General features: G+C 42.5%; 1 protein-coding gene and 1 pseudogene across 6 annotated transcripts in view; both read left to right on the top strand.

The window, feature by feature from the left end:
* IP6K1 (inositol hexakisphosphate kinase 1) overlaps positions 1 to 21,630 on the top strand; it is a 66,478-nt gene that overhangs the window by 41,248 nt on the left and 3,600 nt on the right. For 3 of the 6 annotated variants that reach the window (XM_003132218.5, XM_013981703.3, XM_084988340.1), the window contains 4 exons: positions 2,170 to 2,520; positions 15,935 to 16,145; positions 18,580 to 18,761; positions 21,035 to 21,210. In XM_003132218.5, coding sequence (XP_003132266.1) covers positions 2,298 to 2,520; positions 15,935 to 16,145; positions 18,580 to 18,761; positions 21,035 to 21,210 — 792 coding nt within the window. In that variant the 5' untranslated portion in view covers positions 2,170 to 2,297. Of the gene's footprint in view, positions 1 to 1,734; positions 2,521 to 15,934; positions 16,146 to 18,579; positions 18,762 to 21,034; positions 21,211 to 21,630 lie in introns of all 6 variants that reach the window. The other 3 variants (XM_013981704.3, XM_084988342.1, XM_084988341.1) reach the window with 2 other exon arrangements.
* Positions 5,977 to 6,797, top strand: LOC146397320 (aminoacyl tRNA synthase complex-interacting multifunctional protein 2 pseudogene; annotated as a pseudogene).

Genomic DNA, 21,630 nt, shown 5'->3' with positions numbered 1-21,630 from the left:
GCTGAGCCATGACTGGAACTCCCTTGATGGTCTATAATCTTTGAAAATACTGAATCACTGTACTGTGTACACCCAAAACCAATACAATACCATAAATCAACTACTTCAATTTTTAAATTAATTTTTAAAATTATAGTTGCTTTATAATATTGTGCTGGGCAGTTTTGGATTAGAAAATTTTGCAGTTTTGCAAATTTTGAGTTCTTGCATAGCTCATTTTGTTCATTATTTTTTCTTGTTCAGAAAAAAATAGTTTCTCTCTTGCAGGTAAAACCATATTTCTGTTCTACAAATACTTTGTTTTTTGTTTTTAGTATTGCTATTCCAGATGTTGTCTTGCCTACTACATTCCTAATTTTCTTTTTTTGCTTTTTAGGGCTGCACCTGAAGCATATGGAAGTTCCCAGTCTAGGGGTTGAATCAGAGCTACAGCTGCCAGCCTGTGCCACAGCCACACAACGCAGGATCTGAGCTGTGTCTGCGACGTATACCACAGCTCACGGCAGTGCAGGATCTTTTTTTTTTTTTTTTTTTTTTTTTGGTCTTTCTGCTATTTCTTTGGGCCGCTCCCACGGCATATGGACGTTCCCAGGCTAGGGGTCGAATCGGAGCTGTAGCCATTGGCCTACACCAGAGCCACAGCATCGCGGGATCCGAGCCGCGTCTGCAACCTACACCACAGCTCACGGCAATGCCGGATCGTTAACCCACTGAGCAAGGGCAGGGACCGAACCCGCAACCTCATGGTTCCTAGTCGGATTCGTTAACCACTGCACCACAACGGGAACTCCAGGATCTTTAACCCACTGAGTGAGGCCAGGGATTGAACCCACATCCTCACAGATCCTAGTTGGGTTTGTTAACCGCTGAGCCATGAAGGGAACTCCTGCATGCCTAGTTTAAAAAATATATTCAGGGGAGTTCCTGTTGTGGTTCAGCGGATTGAGAACCTGACATAGTGTCTGTGGGGATGCAGGTTCAATCCTTGGCCTTGCTCAGCGAGTTAAGATTCCAGCATTGATGCCAACTATGGTGTAGTTTGCAGATGCAGCTTAGATCCCACATGGCTGTGGCTGGGCATAGGCCAACAGCTGCAGTTCCAGTTCAGCACTTAGCCTGATGAATGAATGAATGAATGAAATATTCAATATTAAGTTGCCCACTATATTAACTTTCTTAAGAGAAAAATGACATTAAAAGGGGGTTATTTAAGTACAAAGAGCTTTTCCTTGTCCCCCTGTGGAAGCTCTTGCAAGGCATAAATTGATGGCTGTAGATTTAAAGTAGAAGAAGTATGAAGCCTGAATTCTTTTGGGAAAAACAAAGCCTTTTTATACTTCTACAGCTCAGGAGGAATGGCCTTCCCTGGATAGTGCTCAGCACTTTCAGCAGAAAAGTTGGGAATCTTAGTGTGACCTGATTTCTCAGGTGAAAACCCTGCTTTTGAGTCAGGGAAATATTCTTAGCAGTACTGCTTATCATGAGAAGTCTGAACAGAAAGGTGTTGCCTTATGTTTTTTTTTTTTTTTTTTTTCCTGAGCTCTTAACTGAATATGAAGTAGAAGGGGATAGTTGGCCTTCCTTATGGCTATAACATACTGTAGCTCTAAACGTAAATCCCGGAGTTCCCGTCATGGCACAGCAGAAAGGTATCCGACTAGGAACCATGAGGTTGCAGTTTCGGTCCCTGGACTTGCTCAGTGGGTTAAGGCATGGCCATGACCTGTGGTGTAGGTCGCAGACACGGCTGGGATCCTGCATTATTATGGCTGTGGTGTGCACAAAACCGGTGGCTTCAGCTCTGATTCGACCCCTAGCCTGGGAACCTCCATATGCCTCTGGTGCGGCCCTAAAAAGACAAAAGACAGAAAAATAAAAGCAAATCCCTTAGTGAACTTAGAAGGGATCTGAAAGGTAGAAAGGGAAGAGAATATGAACTTCTGTGCATAAAAAGATGAATAGAGAAGATGAAAATTGCATCATTCAACAAAAATTGACCCAAGTATGTCTCGTGAATTAGGCAGTATTGTGCATTCTGGTGGAATACTTAGCAGGAAATAAGACAGTATCCCTGTTGTTTCATGGAATAGATACTTCTGTGAACTTCCAGGATAATTGTAGCTTGCCAGGTGTTTTGATTCCATCTTTTCCTCTCTTCCCTTCTGTTAGGAAAGAAGAATAAGCTGAACAGACTCTGACCATTGGTTTTCAGCTCACCAGGACCTTCTACCCTGCTCTCTTTTTGTGGCTCATGTGCTGCATCCTCTGCCCTCAGTGTGCAACCGGCCCCCAACGCAATGTGTGTTTGTCAAACCATGGAGGTGGGGCAGTATGGCAAGAACGCAAGTCGGGCGGGAGACCGGGGAGTCCTCCTGGAGCCCTTCATCCACCAGGTGGGGGGACACAGCAGCATGATGCGCTACGATGACCACACTGTGTGCAAGCCCCTCATCTCCCGGGAGCAGCGCTTCTACGAGTCCCTCCCTCCTGAAATGAAGGAGTTCACCCCTGAGTACAAAGGTCAGTCACTGGCCAGTTGGGAGAGAGCAGCAGTCTTGGGCTTACAGGCCCTCAGCTCAGTTTTCCTTGTTTTGTTGGCCATATGATGAGAGTGTAGATCTTTGTTGTCTCAAAGCAGCAGAGTTACTTGGTTAAGTGAAATATGAGGCTGAAAGCATCAGTGAAATGTTGAAAATTGATTTCACTGATAGGTGAAACCAAGCATTCACAGCATTAAGTCCTGTTGGTGAAAACCATGCTGTTGTCAGGAAGGTTTCCCCTGTTTGCTGGGATGGTCTAGGAAAGAAGGGGCAGCACTTCTCTGGTTCCAGGGGAGGGCAAATTGGATGCTTTCCAGGCTAAGGCAATGAGACAGCTGACAACAAGGCTCTGTGGAGCTTGTGTCTGTATATGCTGAAGAAACAAATCAATGGTAAGAAATTTACAGAAGGTCTTGGGCCTGGAGGTCCTAACTTTTAATGGAAAAAATAATCTGTTTTAAAATGTAAATTAACTTTATAGACTAGAACCCTATGAATATATACCAAAATTTAAGCCTCTTTATTTTTTTTTAGGATTTTTTATTTTTTCTATTATAGTTACTTACAGTGTTGTCAATTTCTGCTTACAGCAAAGAGTCACTTTATTTTAAAATCTGATTTTTTTTTTTCTTTTTTCTTTTTGGCCACCCCCGGCATAAGGAGCTCTGGGCCAGGAGTCAGATCCAAGCCACATTTGTGACCTACAGCACAGCTGTGGCAATGCTGGATCCTGAACTCACTGTGCTGGGCTGGGAATCAAACCTGCCTTCCAGAGCTCCAGAGATTCTGCTAATCCTGTTGCACCATAGTGGGAACTCCTTTAAATCTGATTTTTGTCACTATGTTTATATATTTCTGTGATTGCCCTTCATGTGTAAATTACGTCGTTTTTTGGGTTTTATTTTTTTTTGGGGGGGGGGTGGCTACATTTGCAGCATGTGGAAGTTCCAGGCCAGAGATCAAACCTGAGCCACAGCAAGAGACCCAAGCCCCTGCAGTGACAATGCCAGATCTTTAACTCACTCTGCTAAAAGAGAATTCCTTTTGTGTTTTGTTTTTTACTTTTCTAAAGCTGTATGCATTCAGCTTGCACCATTTTTTTTTTTTTTTTTTTTTTTGGGTCTTTTTAGGGCTGTACCAGAGGCATATGGAGGTTCCCAGGCTAGGAGTCGAATTGGAGCTGCTGGCCTATACCACAGCCAAAGCAACATGAGATCTGAACCTTGTCTGCAACCTAAACCATAGCTCACAGTAATGCTAGATCCTTAACCCACTGAACGAGGCCAGGGATTGAACCTGTGTCCTCATGTTTACTAGTCAGATTTGTTTCCGCTGAGCCATGATGGGAACTCTTTGCACCATTCTTTACTTGGAGGATCCTTGATTTAGAAAAGAGTCCTTACCAGTATTGACTTTTGTTTCCTTAAATCTTTTATTGTGATAAAGTATACATAATATAAAATTTACCATTTTTAAGTGTATAATTTAGTAGCATTAAATACATTCAGTGTGGTATACCATTACCATTATCTATTTCCAGAACTTTCACATCACCTGAAACAATAATTCTATACCCATTAGGTTGTAACTCCCCACTGTCCCTTCATCTGAGCCCCTGGTACCCTCTAATCTACTTTCTGTATCTACAGATTTGCCTGTTGTAGATATTTCATATAAGTGGAATCATGTAATTTTTGTTCTTTTGTTTCTGGCTTACTTCATTTAGTTCATCCATGTGGTCACATATGTCAGAATTTCTTTTGTTTTTTTGGCTTAATATTATTCCATCATAAATATATGCTGTATTTTGTTTATCTGTTCATCCGTTGATAGATACTTGGGTTTCTACTTTTTGGCTATTATGAATAATGCTTCTGAGAAAATTACTTCAAAAGTATTTGAGTCCTTGTTTTCGGTTATTTTGGGTATATACCTAGGAGTGGAATTGCTGGATCATCTAGTAATTCTGTGTTTAACTTTTTTTTTGTCTTTTTAGGTCCGTACCTGCGGCACATGGAGGTTCCCAGGCTAGGGGTCAAATCGGAATTGTAGATGTGGGCCTACACCACAGCCACAGCAACGCAGGATCCGAACTGTGTCTACGACCTACATACACCACAGCTCACGGCAACACTGAATCCTTAACCCACTGAGCGAGGCCAGGGATCGAACCAGCAACCTCATGGTTCCTAGTCGGATTCATTTCCACTGTGCTAAGACAGGAACTCCCTTTTGTGCAGTTTTGAATTGGGTGGTTTGTTTGTTACTGTTTTCAAAACAAAATCAGAATAATATTGAATTTAGAGGAATAAATCTTCTAAAGCTGAGAAATGAGAGAGAAGCCAAAAACAAATACAGAATCAAATACAGTGTCATTTCTAAGTGGCTAAGAAACAAGTTACAAAAGCTTTATAAAGCTTTAGCTGCCTGTTCACCCACACTCAACACACGCATGGCCAAATCTTCTGTTATAAATATGCCAGAACCTACTAGAAATATCCTTAACCTCCTGAGCAAGGCCAGGGATCGAACGTGCATCCTTGTGGATACCAGTTGGGGTCATTACTGCCACCACGGGAACTTCCCAGAGAAATGTTTTTTAAATCACGACCACCAGAACTGAGACAAGTTAAAATCTCAAGGTACTTCCCAGGGGAAGGACTGTCGATCATAGATTGGTTCAGTTTTTCCCCCAACCTTCTCTCAGACTAGGGAACAGAAGTCTTTAAAACCCATAGCAGTAGTGCCCACTGTGGTGCAGCGGGTTAAGGATCCAGTGTTGTTTCTGTAGTGGCACACTGGAGCAATGGATTAAGGATCCAGTGTCCCTGTAGTTGTGGTGTAGGTTTCAGCTGCAGCTCAGATTTGATCCCTGGCCTGGGAACTTTCATGTGCTGCAGGTACAGCTGAAAAAAGACAGGGAAAAAAAAAAAAAGCCCTAGCAAAACACTTAGTATCTACTTGATTTTCTTTCCTTGGGATGCATTTTCACTAGGGAAAATAAATACACTTTCTCAACACAACAATTAAATTGATACCTTTTTAAGTCAAATGAAGTCCAGTTTATTCAGAGAAAATGAAAGATATTTTTGGTCTGAGTCATGTTTTCAAAGATTGATAGCAGAGGGTTTTTACTTTTTATTTTGAAATAAAATTATAGGAGTTCTCATCGTGGCACAGCAGAAACGCATCGACTAGAAACTATGAGGTTGTGGGTTTGATCCCTGGCCTCGCTCAGTGGATTAAGGATCCAGTGTTGCCATGAGCTGTGGTGTATGTAGGTCATAGACGCAGTTCGGATCCTGCGTTGCTGTGAGCTGTGGTGTAGGTCGCAGATGCGGCTTGGATCCTGTGTTGCTGTGGCTCTGGTGAAGGCTGGCAGCAACAGCTCTGATTCAACCCCTAGCCCAGAAACTTCCATATGCTGCGAGTACAGCCCTAAAAAGACAAAAAGACAAAAATAAGATTAATTAATTAAATAAAATAGTAGGAAAGTTGCAGAAATAATAGTTCTAATTCTCCCATGATGCTAATATACCAGGTAAAGCCCTGTCATTGGATGGCTTATTGCTCCATGTAAATCATGTACTGGCTCCCCAATGTGTATGGCAGGACCATCAGCCCTGTATTGGATGCATACCGCATGCAGGAAGAGTGACCCATCTTTTCAACTCTTGAGTCCCACAAAGACGATACCTTATTTTTGTTTTTGTTTTATTTTTTCTACTATGATGATATTTTAAAATGTCTATATGAATTGAAAGCTGTGAGTTGATGGTCTCTCCAAGATGCTTCAGATGGCCAGATGTGGATTTGGATGTAACCAACATAATCCAAGCTGATGAGCCCACTGCTTTATTAACCAGTGCATTGGTCTTAAATTCAGTAGTTTGGAAAGGATTATAGAGCACGGAAAAACATCTTTGTCAACACAAATCCTGCCTCCCCTCCCCTCTTTTGTTTCAGTGTCCAAACGATGTGTCCTATTGAAGGAGAAGGGAACATTGCATGCTTTTTGTTTTCTCTGTTTGGCCAGAAGCATAATGGTGTAAATTTAACCCTCATAGATTTCTGGGTAGAGCGAGCTATTTTTCAGCTAGAATAGGAGAGCAGTTAAGAAAAAGCCAACATGGAGTGCTCCCTTGTGGTTCAGTGGGTTAAAGATCTGGCATTATTGCATTGGCTCTGGTTATAGCTGTGGCAAGAGTTTGATCCCTGGCCTGGGAATGTGGATCTGCATGCCGCCGGTACAGCAAAAAAAAAAAAAAAAAAAAAAGAAAAGAAAGAAAGAAAAAGCCACTGTGTGCTGCTCCAGCAGTTCAGCTCTTAGGAAGAGCCTTTGGCTTGTTGGAAATTAACTCACTGTGGCTAAAGTTGTGCTGTGGTCTGTGCTCCAGCAGACTGCAATGTAATAGTGTCAACCAGTGTTCAGAAGTGAATGAGGGCCTGTGAAAACCTGGCATTTATTTAATACTGCCTTCAAGATCCTTAAGTGAATTTCAGTATCTATTTTTATTTTATTTTTAGTTTTTTTTTATGGCCACACCTGTGACATATGGAAATTTCTGGGCTAGGGGTTAAATCAGAGCTACAGCTGAGGCCTATGCCACAGCAATGGCAACACTAGGTCTGAGCCAAATCTTCAGCCTTTGCCACAGCTCGTGGCAATGCTGGATCCTTAACCCACCAAGCAAGGCCGGGGGTTGAACCCACATCCTCACAGAGACAATGTTGGGTTCTTAACCTGTTGAGCCACGATGGGAACTCCAAGTACCTGATTTAAAAGGGTTTAGATTTTAAGGATGGTGCTATTTCATGCCTATTGTTAGTAAAGGGACTTGCACTAAAAATCTTTAGGCTGGTTGTCTAGTACCAATAAAGTATCTTTTTTTTTTTTTTTTTTTGCTTTTTGGGGCTGCACTCAGGCATATTGAGGTTCCCAGGCTAGGGGTCAAATCGGAGCTGCAGTTGCTGGCCTCCGCCACAGCCACAGCAATATCAGATCCAAGCCACGTCTGTGGATCCACACCACAGCTCACGGCAACGCTGGATCTTTAACCCGCTGAGCAAGGCCAGGGATCGAACCCGCAACCTCATTGTTCCTAGTCAGATTCATTTCCACTGAGCCACGATAGGAACTCCAAAAGTATCATTTTAAAAACCATAATAATAGTATAATTTATTATTACCAAAGCCAGGAGGGGAACATTGATATAATACTATTAAGTAATCTGTATGATTTATGCAGAATTTGGAATTTTCCCACTTACATCCTTTTTCTGGTCCAGGATTTCACTTTGCATTTAGTCTTCCTTGGTCTTCTCTAGTCTGGGACAATTTCTCAGTCTTTGTCTTTCATAACCTTGACACTTTTGAAGAGTACTAGTAGTTATTTTGTAGAATGTTCCTACATTTGGATTTGTCTTATATTTCCTGATGATTAGATTGAGGTTATATATTTTGGTCAATAGAAATGATCCTTTGTCCTCTTCAGTTCATCATGCTAGGAGGTATAGATCTTGTTACTGGTGATTTAACTTTGATCACTTAGTTAAGGTGGTATCTGCCAGACTTCTCCACTGTAAAGTTTTCCCATTGTAATTAATGAGTGTCATATTGGGAGATACTTTGAGATTCTCTAAATATCTACTTCTTCTTATACTTCAGCTCAGTAGTTTTCAAATCCATCCATTGTTCTTGCCTGCAACAATTATTACTGTGTTGCATGCCTGATAGTGACGTCTCTTTTCATCATCTTTCGGTTTTTTTCCCTTTTTCTGCTGTACCCATCGCATGTGGAAGTTCTGAGCCGCATCAGCAACCTATGCCACAGCTGCAGCAATGCCAGCAACCCATCGTACTGGGCTGGGAATCAAACCACAGAGACAAGCCAGATCATTAACCCACTGTGCCACAGCAGCAACTCCCCTACTTCTTCTTCTTCTTTTTTTTTTTTTTTTTTTTTTTTTTTTTGTCTCTGTAGGGCCACACTGGCAGCATGTGGATGTTTCCAGGATAGGAGTTAAATTGGAGGTGCAGCTGCTGGCCTATGCTACAGCCACAGCAATGCCAGATTCTAGCCATGTCTACAACCTACACCCCGGCTCACAGCAACACTGGATCCTTAACCCACTGACTGAGGCCAGGGATCAAACTCATCCTCATGGATGCTAGTCGGATTCATCACTGCTGAGCTGTGATGGGAATTCCCCACTTCTGTACTTATTAATTAAAATAAATTGGATTTTCCCTGTGGCTTACATCATAACTACTCGATATTGTCTCTGCAGTGGCTCTGGTTCAGTCCCTGGCCTGGAAAATTCCTTGTGTTGCATTTGTAGCAACATTTGTTTTGTATTTTTTTGTCTTTTTAGGGCCACACCTAAAAAGTGGTGGCATATGAAGGTTCTCAGGCTAGGGGTTCAGTTGGACCTACAGCTCCTGGCCTGCGTCACAGCCTCGTGGTGCCTATTTGGATTCGTTTCCATTGCACCACAATGGGAACTCCCTTGTGGCAACATTTAAACAAAAACCAAGGAGTTCCCATTGTGGTTCAGTGGTTAGCAAACCCAACTAGCATCCATGAGCTCTCAGGTTCAATCCCTGGCCACACTTATTGGGTTAAGGGTTTGGCATTACCGTGAGCTATGGTGTAGGTTGCAGACGTGGCTTGGATCCGACATTGCTGTTGCTGTGGTGTAGGCTGGCAGCTGCAGCTCCGATTGGGCCCCTAGCCTGGGAACCTCCATATGCTGGGGCTGTGGCCCTAAAAAAGACAAAAAGACCAAAAAAAAAAAAAAAAACCAACCCCCCCAAATAAAATAAATTACAGTTCTTTAAGGAGTTGTTGTCTCTTGGCACACATTTATCAGTCAGTTGGGACTTGACGGATATTTTGTTCCTCAGATTATTCTAGATTTGGCCACTGAGACTTCTTAACATTGGCTCTTGTGTACTTTTTTTTTTTTTTTTTTAATTGTTTTTTAGGGTCACACCTGTGGCACATGGAAGTTCCCAGGCTAGGGGTCCAATCGGAGCTACAGCTGCCGGCCTGCACCACAGCTGTAGCAACATGGGATCCAAGCTGGGTCTGCAACCTACACTGCAGCTCATGGCAACACTGGGTCCTTAACCCACTGAGTGAGGCCAGGGATCAAACCCGCAACCTCATAGAGACAACGTCTGGTCCTTAACCCGCTGAGTCACACAGTAGCAAACTCCCACATAATTCTTTATTGTCAGAAGCACAGGTGTTTTTAAAACTCAGCTAAGGGAGCGCCCATTGTGGCTCAGCAGGTTAAGAACCCAACTAATATCCATGAGGATGCAGGTTTGATCCCTGGCCTCGCTCAGTGGGTTAAGGACCCAGTGTTGCCACAAGATGTGGTGTAAGTTGCAGATGTGGCTCAGATCCTGCATTGCTGTGGCTGTGGCATAGGCTGGCATCTGCAGCTCTGATTTGACCCCTAGCACGGGAACGTCCATATGCTGCAGGAGAGGCCCTAAAAAAAAAGAAAAAAAAACTCGGCTGAATAAAAATGCCAATAATATTCTCTGTCTTGGCAATAGGTTTGAAGAGGGATTTCCCTTTATTTAGTATGACTAGCTGTAGTCACGAGGTGTTACTGCTCTTATACTAAATGTGAGATTCTAGGCTTCTGTATCCTTATTCAAAACTTATTGTGCATCTACTAGATCCCAGGCACGGTGCTCATTAGTGTAAAAGCAAAAAAGTCCTGTTCCTTCATGGAGCATACATGCTAGGATGAGAGACAAAGAATAAACAAATTATAGACAAAACAATTATCATTTGTGATAAGTGCTATGAAGAAATTAAGTAAGGTTCTGTAATTGAAAATAATTAACCTTCCAGAACAGAACACATGATACTGGATGATCAAGGAAAGAGTGGCTGGGAGACTTAAAGGACTGAAGGATGAGGGGCAGCTCTGGGCTAAGGACAGTGGAAGGAACATTCCAAGCTTCCAAGCATAAGGTAGATAACAACAACAAACATAACTTTTGTGTTGTTCTAAGAGACAGTTTATCTCATTTTGCCAATTAAGAGTTAAGAAACAGGAGTTCCCATTGTGGTGCAGTGGTAATGAACCTGACTAGTATCCATGAGGACGTGGGTTTGATCCCTAGCCTCTCTCAGTGGGTTAAGAATCTGGCATTGATATGAGCTGTGGTGTAGGTTGACGACGTGGCTGGCATTGCTATGAGCTGTGGTGTAGGTTGACGACGTGGCTCAGATCTGGCACTGTGGCTGTGGTGTAGGCCACCAGCTGCAGTTACAAAAAAAGAAAAAGAGTTAAGAAACAATCCCATTCATAAATAGTCAAGGGAATTGGATAAACATTTTTCCAGAGAAGGTACAAATGGCCAGTAAGCACATGAAAGGATACTCAACATCATTAATCATTAGGGAAATGCAATTCAAAAGCACAGTAGAGACTCTTCACACCCAATGGATGACTATTATAAGGAAAGAAAAAAACAAATGTGGCGAGGATGTGGAAAAATAGAACACTGCTGGTAAGAATGTCAAATGTACAGCCACTATGGAAAACAGTTTGATAGTTCCTCAAAAAGTTAGAGACAGAATTACCAGATGATCCAACAATTCCACTCCTAGATATATACCTAAAATAATTGAAAACAGGGACTCAATCAAATACTTGTGAAGTAATGCTCTCAGAAGCATTATTCATAATAGCCCAAAAGTGGAAACAACCCACGTGTCTATCAACAGATGAATAGATAAACAAAACATGGTATATATTTACAACGGAATAATAGTCAACCATTAAAAGTTCTGGAGTTCCTGTCGTGGTGCAGTGGAAACGAATCCAACTAGGAACCATGAGGTTGCGGGTTTGATCCTTGGCCTCACTCAGTGGGTTAAGGATCTGGCGTTGCCGTGAGCTGTGGTGTAGGTTGAAGACACAGCTCGGATCTGGCGTGGCTGTGGCTGTGGCCGGCAGCTATAGCTCCGATTAGACCCCTAGCCTGGGAACCTCCATATGCCGTGGGTGCAGCCCTAAAAAGACAAAAGGACAAAAAAAAAAGTTCTGATACATGCTACAACATGGATGAACTATGTGAAATAAGCCAGAAACAAAAGGACAAAAATCACATGATCCCACTTACATGAAATATCTACAACAGGCAAATCTGTAGAAACAGACTAGAGAGTACCAGGGGTTCAGGTGAGAGGGCAGTGGGGAGTTATAATTTAATGGGTACACAGTTGTTTTTTCAGGTGATTTAAAAGATCTGGCAGATAACGAAAGTAGTTATGCAACATTGTGAATGTACTTAATACCACTGGACTGTACATTTAAAAATGGTTAAAATGACAAATTTATGTTATGTATATTTTTGCCACAGTTTTAAAAAGTAAATAAAAAGTATATTTGAAAAAAACAAGAGTTCATGTTTTGGCTCGGCAGTAACGCACTCGACTAGTAACCATGAGGATGTGGCTGTGATCCCTGGTTTGCTTAGTGGATTAGGGCTGTGAGCTGTGGTGTGGGTCACAGGTGTGGCTCAGATCCTGTGTTGCTGTGGCTGTGTCATAGGTTCAGACTGACCAGGAAAAAGAGAAGACATATTACCAATGTCAGAGTGACAAATGTGTCATCACTATAGTTTCTAAGAGTATTATGAACAACTTTATGCCAGTAAATTCTACAACTTGGATGAAATAGACGATCTCTTGCAAGACGCAAACTATGAAAACTCAGGAAGAGGAGTTCCTATCGTGGCGCAGCAGAAACAAATCTAACTAGGAACCATGAGGTAGCGGGTTTGATCCCTGGCCTTGCTCAGTGGGTTAAGAATCCGGTGTTGCCGTGAGCTGTGGTGTAGGTCTCAGATGCAGCTCAGATCTGGCATAGTGGCTGTGGCATGGGCCAGTGGCGGCTACAGCTCAGATTAGACCCCTAGCCTGGGAGCCTCCATATGGCACTGGTGCGGCCCTAAAAAGACAAAGAGACACACACACACACGAAAAAAACACTCAGGAAGAAATGAATAGCTATCAAATAAATTGAAATTGGATTTTAAAGCATTCAAGCAAATAAAACTCTAGGCCCACACAGCCCCACTGGTCAGTTCTACCAAACATATAAGAAAGGAATACTGCCAGTTCTATACAAACTCTTAAAAAAAATTGAAGTGGGGATACATCTCAATTCATTTCTATATGGACATTCCAAGAACATAAATGTTCTGCGTCAACCTAGATGTAAAAAATGTGAACAGAATTTTAGCAAATTGAATCTAAGAACGTATTAAAAGGATACTATTCATGACCAAGTAGAGTTTACCTAAGTAATGCAGTAATGTATTCAAAAGTTAAAGTAGCTCTTTCAGCCATCTTGAAGCCTGTGGAGGCCTGCTGGGGACAAGACTTCTAAAACAACAGGTATGTCTGGGAGGCTGTGGTCCAAGACCATTTTTGCTGTTTGTAAGTGGGATCTCTAGAACCAGAAGGAACACACAGTTCTTAAAGTTGATGGTATTTATACTTGAGATGAAACTGAATTCTCTTGCCTAGAAGGCAAGAGATGTGCTTATGTGTATAAAGCAAAGAACAACAGATTAACTCCTAGTGGAAAACTGAACAAAAACAGTAATCTGGGGAAAAATAATTCATGCTCAAGGAAACTGGCATGGTTCGTGCCAAATTCCAAAGCAGCCTACCTGCTAAGGCCATTGGACACAATCCGTGTGATGCTGTACTTATCAAGGATTTAAATCTATTGAAAAGTAAATGTGAATTTTTTTCTCTTGCCAAAAAAGTTTATATAATTTGCCACATTAATAAACTAAAAAAGAAAAATCATGTGATTAAGTAGTTGCAGAAAAAGTGTTTGACAGTATTCAACAACAGTAACAAAACTTTCAGCAAACTAGGGATGGAAAGAAAGTTGCTTGGAGTGCTCTAGCTCAGCAGGTTAAGAGCCCAACTAGTATCCATAAAGATGTGAGTTCGATCCCTGACTTCGCTCATTGGGTTAAGGATCCGGCATTGCCACAAGCAGCAATTCCAATTTGAACCCTAGCCCGGGAACTTCCATGTGTTGGAGGTGCAGCCCTTTAAAAAAGGAAAAGAAAAGGAAAAAAAAGTTACTCAAACCTTATACAAGGCATCTATGAAAAACCTACAGCTAGCATAATTCTCAGTAATGAAATAGTTCTTTTCATTGCTAATATCAGGAATGATACAGGGATGTCCATGCTCTCCATTAGTACTTGAACTTTTTTTTTTTGGCCATGCTTGTGGCATGCAAAAGTCCCTAGGCCAGGGATCAAACCAGCACCACAGCAGTGACAATGCTGGGTCCTTAACCTGATAGACCATGAGGAAGGAACTCCTTTAGTTGACATTTAACTTGGAGGTTCTGGCCATTGCAGTTAGGTAAGAAAATGAAATAATAGCCATCGAGATTGAAAAGGAAGAAGTAAAACTATCTTTATTTGCAGACAATGTAGAATTCTGTCTTCAGCCAAACTATCATTCAAGTGTTGGAGTAGAATAAAGTCCTGCAAAGGACTCAGAAAATTGACCTCCCAAACACCTTTTCTTAGGAAGTTACATGAAGATGTGTTCCACTCAAATAAGGAGTAAACCAGGAAAAAGGGGGAAAGGAGAGGATTGTAGACTCTCAGTGTAGTCATCTGCAGCAATGAGGGGCCCAGCACTGGAGCTGAATGGCAGGCCTGGAGGACACTCTAGATCAGAGCACAGAGAGGAGCCCAAGAAACAGAGACTGTTGTAGAGCAGAGGGCATGCAAGCTTGAACCAAATGTAAGCTCTAGTAAAGACAGGAAGTTACAAAGACAAAAATCTATAGGAGAGAAGCAGTCATCTATTTAAGAAAGCTGGGGGAGTTCCCGTTGTGGCTCAGTGTTAACGAATCCGACTAGGAACCAGGAGGTTGTGGGTTCGATCCCTGGCCTTGCTCAGTGGGTTAAGGATCTGGCGTTGCCGTGAGCTGTGGTGTAGGTCGAAGACGCGGCTCGGATCCCGCGTTGCTGTGGCTCTGGCGTAGGCCGGTGGCTCGAGCTCCAATTAGACCCCTAGCCTGGGAACCTCCATATGCCGCGGGAGTGGCCCCTGAAATGGCAAAAAGACCAAAAAAAAAAAAAAAAAAAAAAAAGCTGGGGTAGTGATGTGAAGCCCACTAAAGTGAGATGTACATTTAAGCAATGTAATGGGAATGTAATAAAAAAGAATCCATTTCATCTTGATATTCTAAGGATTTTTTTTTTTTTTTTCCCTAAAATAGACAAGGGACTGGGGCACTGCCCTTCTGGAGAAAGAAATGGACCAAAGAGAAGGATATTCTTGGTGTGGCACAGTGGCACATTCGTAAATACTCCTGACTGATTCTCAGATTATAATGCTAATTTTGCACACCAAAAGTATAAGGAGAAGTGAAGCTGACAGAAGGTTGGCTATGAAAGTCAGATGAAGGGCAGCCTGCACCTCTTTTCAAAACAAAACAAAAAACTCTCCTCCTTGATTTAGATTTCTAGGTACTGTGTTTCAACTTCTTTAGTAATGATCCAGAAGAAACCATGAACAACCTGTTTGTTAAAAAGGGCATGACAAACTGTTTTCCATGAGTACATCATGGAAAATAGAAAAGTGTTTCAGGAGTTCCCGTCTTGGCATAGCATAAATGAATCTGACTAGGAACCATGAGGTTGCAGGTTTGATCCCTGACCTCTCTCAGTGGGTTAAGGATCCGGTGTTGCCATGAGCTGTGGTATAGGTCAAAGATCTGGTGTGGCTGTGGCTGCGGCTGGCAGCTGTGGCTCCGATTGGACCTCTAGCCTGGGAACCGCCATATGCCGAGGGTGTGGCCCTAAAAAGAAAAGAAAAAAGTGTTTCAACTTGGGAATGCCCGTGGTTTGGTGAGGCAGAAGTTCTGTCACTAAGCTAAGAACAGCCTGATGCTCAGTATAATCAGAAGACATATTTTTGGGGACTGTCTTGGAGAAGTCTTTAGGTGACACTGTCAGGCAGAAAGAAACCAGATCTAGAGGAGGACATGGGAGCAGTTGAGTAAGTAGAGGGCTAAGTTATATTGAGTGTGGATGTCACCTTGGGAATATAATTCTTATGAATGGTACAGAAGGCAGTAGTTGAAAGTGAGAGGGTTAGTTAAGAGAATCGAAAATAGAGATTTATCTAAAGCCAAAGGTAAATAGTGGACTTAGAGTTGCGGGGTGAGTGGTTAGCTGTGTTATGGAAAGGTGTCTGCTAGCCATTGTTCTTACAGTTGATTGATGTCAGTGTGCTGAGGGACAGCAAAAGTGCCAGCGGTCTGTGCTGCATGGACTCAGTTTGTTGACTGGCTGCACTTTTCTCCCAACAGGCGTGGTGTCTGTGTGTTTTGAGGGGGACAGTGATGGTTATATCAACTTGGTGGCCTACCCTTATGTGGAAAGTGAGACTGTGGAGCAGGATGACACACCAGAGCGGGAGCAACCTCGACGCAAGCACTCCCGCAGGAGCCTGCACCGGTCAGGAAGTGGCAGTGACCACAAGGAGGAGAAAGCTAGCCTGTCTCTCGAAACCTCAGAGAGGTAAGGGGGGTGGTGAGCAGGGCTAGAGGTGCATCTGGTTCTGTCAGCACAAATACTCAGAATATCTCTAGAGTCCTGCTACCATGGGGGAGTAGGGCTCAAGGTTAGGGGAAGATGGTTCTTGGGCCAACCACATAGGTGTACCCTGCCACCTGTGTGTCACATCACTCCAGTGATGCCTGCTTCTAAGTCTGGCTTTAGCTGGTCAAGAGAGAATGAAGTTCTCTCAGCCCTTCGGAAGCAGGAACATGCTTGCTTTTTTCCAGTTTTGTTGTCTCACAATCCTAAGACAGAAAGTAAAAACGCATTGGTCCATGATGAGATTCCAACTGCTTTCTCACTTGGGGGATGTTAGATCTCAAAGGCAATGAGCGGCCATCCAGATAAGTGTTCTTTAAAAGTTTTGTGTCAGGAGTTCTCATGTGTGGCTCAGCAGCAACGAACCCAATTAGTATCCATGAGGACAAAGTTTCCATCCCTGGCCTCACTCAGTGGATTAAGGATCCAGCATTGCCATGAGCTGTTGTGTAAGTCACACACAAGGCTCGGATCCTGCGTTGCTGTGGTTTAGGCTGGTAGCTGTAGCTCTGATTTGACCCCTAGCCTGGGAACTTCATATGCCATGGGTGTGGCCCGAAAAAGGCAAAGTAAAATAAGATAAACTAAAAAAAATAAAGTTTTGTATGTCTGATCTCTCTGAGACTCTGATATTAACTATTAACCCTTTCGCTGCACCTGAAGTTTAGTTTATTGCATTAAATATCGATTTTTGGAGTTCCTGTCATGGCTCAGTGGTTAACGAATCTGACTGGGAACCGTGAGGTTGCAGGTGTGATCCCTGGCTGTGCTCAGTGGGTTAAGAATCTGGCATTGTTGTGAGCTGTGGTGTAGGTCGCAGACGCCGCTCGGATCCCAAGTTGCTGTGGCTCTGGCGTAGGTCGGTGGCTACAGCTCCGATTATACCTGGGAACCTCCATATGCTGTGGGTACGGCCCTAGAAAAGACAAAAAGACCAAAATTTTTTTATTTTTATTGAGGATTAGGAAAATAGTCTATACAGAATTATGTTTCTTGCAATATCATGTAAAAATCGTGACCCCTGCCCCCCACTAGGGTGGCCATAATCGGAAAGATAGTAAAAATTTTGATGAGGATGTGGAGAAATTGGAACCCTCCTACATTGCTGATGGGAATGTAAAATAGTGCAGCCATTCTGGAAAACAATTAGGTAGTTCTTCAAAAAGTTAAACCCACCAACTCCATTCCTAGGTATATACCCAAGAGAATTGAAGGAATATATTCACACACAATACTTGTACACAAATGTTTACAGCAGCATTACTCCTAACAGCTCAAAAGTGGAAAGAACCCAAGTGACCATCAGTGTATGAATGGAGAAATGAAATGTGGTATGTCTGTGCATTGGAATATTACTCAGTAATTAAAAAGAATGGAGTACTGACACATGCTGCAACATGGATGAACCTTGAAAACATTGTTCAATGAAAGAAGCCAGTTACAGAAAATCCAAATTGTATAGTTCCATTTATACAAAATGTTTATAATAGGCAAGTCCATCTTTTTTGTATGAGAGAGAGAACGAAGGTCAGTGGATGCCAGGGACTGAGGGGGAGGGGAAGATAGGAAGTGACTGCTAATGGTGGCAGGGTTTGTTTTGGGGGTTATGAAAATGTCCTAAAAATTAGACAGTGGTGATGTTTTATAACCTTGTGAATATACTAAAAAAAAAAAAAAACCCTGCTGAATTGTAAAAAAATAATAATAAAAATTAATGTAAATAAAAAATAATGTGAGCTTCCTGAAACATATCAAAAATTTATGATTAAATTACTTTATACATATTTAATCTCAATCAAAAGTAAGTTTTAGTCAGTAGGATGCTCTGTGACTTAGAAGTTTAAATTGGAACTTTTCAAAAAAAAGAAATCGGAACTTTTCTTTCTTTTTTCTTTTTTGACCACTCTGCGGCAAATGGAGCTCCTGGGCCAGGTATCAGATCTGAGCTACAGTTGTGACCTACGCCAAAGCTGCAGCAACGCCTGGTCCTTTAACCAACTGTGTGGGCCAGGGGTGAACCTGCGTCCTGGCACTGCAGAGACACCACTGATCACTTTGCATCACAGTGGGAACTCCAGAATTGAGACTTTTCTTACATGTGGCAGCACATAGTTTATATCCAGCCTCAGAACAGATCCGTTTAGCAACATAAGCTGCAGACCCTAGCTCCTTACTACTTATTTAACACGGCTTTATACCATTTATTCACTTTAATGACCCCATGCCCCCATATCACCCATCAGGAAGGTATGGGTTACACATTAGACTTGATTCAGGTCTGCACACCCTGTGTAGTGAGACCCTAGAGGCTGACTTGTCTGAGCCCCTTAACAATATGTATGTTCTTCCTTCTTAGCCCCCAGGAGGCAAAGAGTCCAAAGGTGGAGCTACACAGCCACTCGGATGTCCCTTTCCAGATGCTGGATGGCAACAGTGGTTTGAGTTCTGAGAAGATCAGCCACAACCCTTGGAGCCTGCGCTGTCACAAGCAGCAGCTGAGCCGCATGCGCTCTGAGTCCAAGGACCGAAAGCTCTACAGTATCCTTGTTACTGCTTCTCCAGCAGCACCTGCTACTGGGACCACGGGTCCTATGTTAGTCCTCTTTCCAGGACCCTGGCCAGTGCTCTCTCTGTTCAAAAGCCTATCCTTTGTTTTCATATCCCTTTTCCACAGGCTCTTCTTCCTCTTTGTTCTTACTTTCATCAACATGTTTATTCTGCCTTTTGGGGCTGGTAAGACTGAAGCTTAAACTTGGCATTCTGGAACAATTGTCCAGTAGAACTCTCTGTGACAATGGAAGTTTTCTGTATTTGTGCTAAAAAGTATGGTAGCCACTAGCCACATTGTGTAACCAAAATGTGGCTGCTGAGACTAAGTTACTGAATTTGTAATTAATTAAAATTTAAATTTAAATCACTAGGCATGGATACGCATGTGTATTTCTCCCCTCCCAAAAGATAATAATTAGAAAATAATATGTTTGATTTGGATTGGTTTTTTCCTTAAAGATAAGCAGCATACCTGTACAACCTAAAATGTTTTAAAGATAGTAAAAGCAAAAAAGTATTATGAAATGAGAATTCTTAAAATCATTTAGTGTTTTGAAGCAGTAGACAATAAATGATTCTGAGGAACTGAGCACTGCATATGTACTTATTCAGTTTTCCTAAGTCTTTTGAGTGAGGAACTATTATGATTCCCATTTATAGATGAGTAAATGGAAGCGCAGGGGGGTTAAGAGTTGTGCCCAGAACCAGTGAATTGGGTAAAGCAGAATTCAAGAGCCCATGCTCTGAGGCATTGTGAGATATTTATGTAGCCTTCTTGAAGATCTATTATCACTTGTTGGTAGATTATAGGGGACAGGGAAACAAATTAAAAGCTACATTTAATGGTTTTTTTTTTATCATAAGTTACTCTTTAAATAATTAGGGGATGTCAAAATGTTCATCATCAGAGTGATGCTGAGGATCTTTTTCTCCAAAACCTTGTGTTTGCTTCATGGTCCCAAATATGGAATTGAGGTCTAGGCTGTGAGCCCTGATGACTTTTGGCAGACATATGACAAGCCTGTACCTTTATCTAAGATTATTGTAGACAAGAGATTTAGATGAGGACATTGATATAAATGCCAGGAGGCCAGGACCACAGAGCCTTTTTGAGTAGAACATCCTAGAAGTACTAAGAGATAAGTTCAAATATATAGTCCACTGGTTTGAAGTTTAGTCAGAAAATGTCAAGGTAGAAATTTTAAATCCAGCCTTTTCTAGAGATTCCTGTTTGGGAGTGTTATATCTGTTTTCTCATTTTGTAGTAGTGCTACAAAGAATTCATCCTTATTCTTAGGCCCAGTGAGGCACTGGATTAAACAGGGCCTTGGTTTACTGATGGTGCCAGGGATATATGTGAAACTGCCAAATCTTCTTTGGTTTATTTATGGTATGCCTGCAAGACAGATCTAAAGAATAAAAATGATGACATTAACAAATATTCATAGGCGTTCCTATTGTGGCACAGCAGAAACGAATCCGACTAGTATTGATGAGGACAAGGGCTCGAGCCCTGGCCTTGCTCATTGGGTTAAGTATCGTGCGTTGATATGACTGTGGTATATGCCGGCAGCTGCAGCTCTGATTCCACCCCTGGCCTGGGAACCTCCATATGCTACACATGTGGCCCTAAAAAGCAAAACAAAAAAGAATGAAATATTGTCACATGCTACCATATGGATGAACCTTGAAAACAATTTACTAAGTAAAAACAGCCAGACATAAAAGGCAAATATTATATGATTCCACTTATATGAAGTACCTAGAATAGGCAAACTGGTAGAGACAGAAGGTAGAATAGTGTTTACCAGAGGATTGGAGGCAGGAGAGGAATAGGAGTTGTCATTGATAAATTGGGAGTTCCTGTCATGGCTCAGTGGAAATAAATCTGACTAGTATCCTTGAGGATGCAGGTTCGATCCCTGGCCTCACTCAGTGGGCTAAGGATCTGGTGTTGCCGTGAGCTGTAGTGTAGGTCGCAGACACAGCTTGGATCCTGCATTGCTGTGGCTCTGTATAGGCTAGGACCCCTAGCTTGGGAACCTCCATATGCTGTGGGTGCAGCCCTAAAAAAATAGTAATAATTTTTTTAAAGAAATAATAAGCTAGTGGCATGAAATTCGTATTTGAGAGTTTGTGAGGGTGAGTAGAGAGAGATTACATTAGAAGAGAATGGCCCTTTTTATAGGCAAACCTGATTGTGCTTTCCTGGCTGGGGCTGATGGTGAGTATGGTTATTATTCCCCTTGACTGCGGCCCAGAGTTCCTCCTGCTTGAGAATGTGGTGCACCACTTCAAGTGCCCCTGTGTGCTGGACCTGAAGATGGGCACCCGGCAGCACGGTGATGATGCATCAGCTGAGAAGGCGGCCAGGCAGATGCGGAAGTGTGAGCAGAGTACGTCAGCGACGCTGGGTGTCAGGGTCTGTGGCATGCAGGTGAGTTACCTTGGTGAAAGCCTAGGTGCTGCTGCTTGTGTGTTTTGGGTTGCATGTGTACCTGCCCTCTCTCCATGCCAGGTGTCCTCCTAGCCCACAATGGTCTAGAATTTCCTTAGAGAGGGTGAGTCCCCCACCCATAGGGTGCTGAGTGCATTTTTATAGCTATGTTCCCTGAGCCCTCTTGTTCTTATTTGGGGACCTTGAGCTGGGCTCCAGTGCAGAACCACTGTGAGAGCCTGTTAACTTGATACTGGGGCAAGTTAGACTCTTGTCTGTCAGCAAGATGTTCCTAGTTTTGAGTCCAGCTGGTCCCCCAGGGCAGCTTGGAGGAGGGTTCCAAATGTGATGATAGAAAACCTGTAGGCTTGGTCTCTGCATTCTCCTGCTTTTACCATAGGAAAACTTAGGGTGAACTTG

The sequence above is a fragment of the Sus scrofa genome, chromosome 13, assembly GCF_054392235.1.
Source record: "Sus scrofa isolate SSC_HxYL_T2T_F1_AM1 chromosome 13, Sscrofa_HxYL_maternal_Yorkshire_Landrace_v2.0, whole genome shotgun sequence".
NCBI classification, from domain to species: Eukaryota; Metazoa; Chordata; class Mammalia; order Artiodactyla; family Suidae; genus Sus; species Sus scrofa.
The sequence above is the reverse complement of the archived record's forward strand: the minus strand, read 5'-3'. Positions and strand labels throughout refer to the sequence as shown.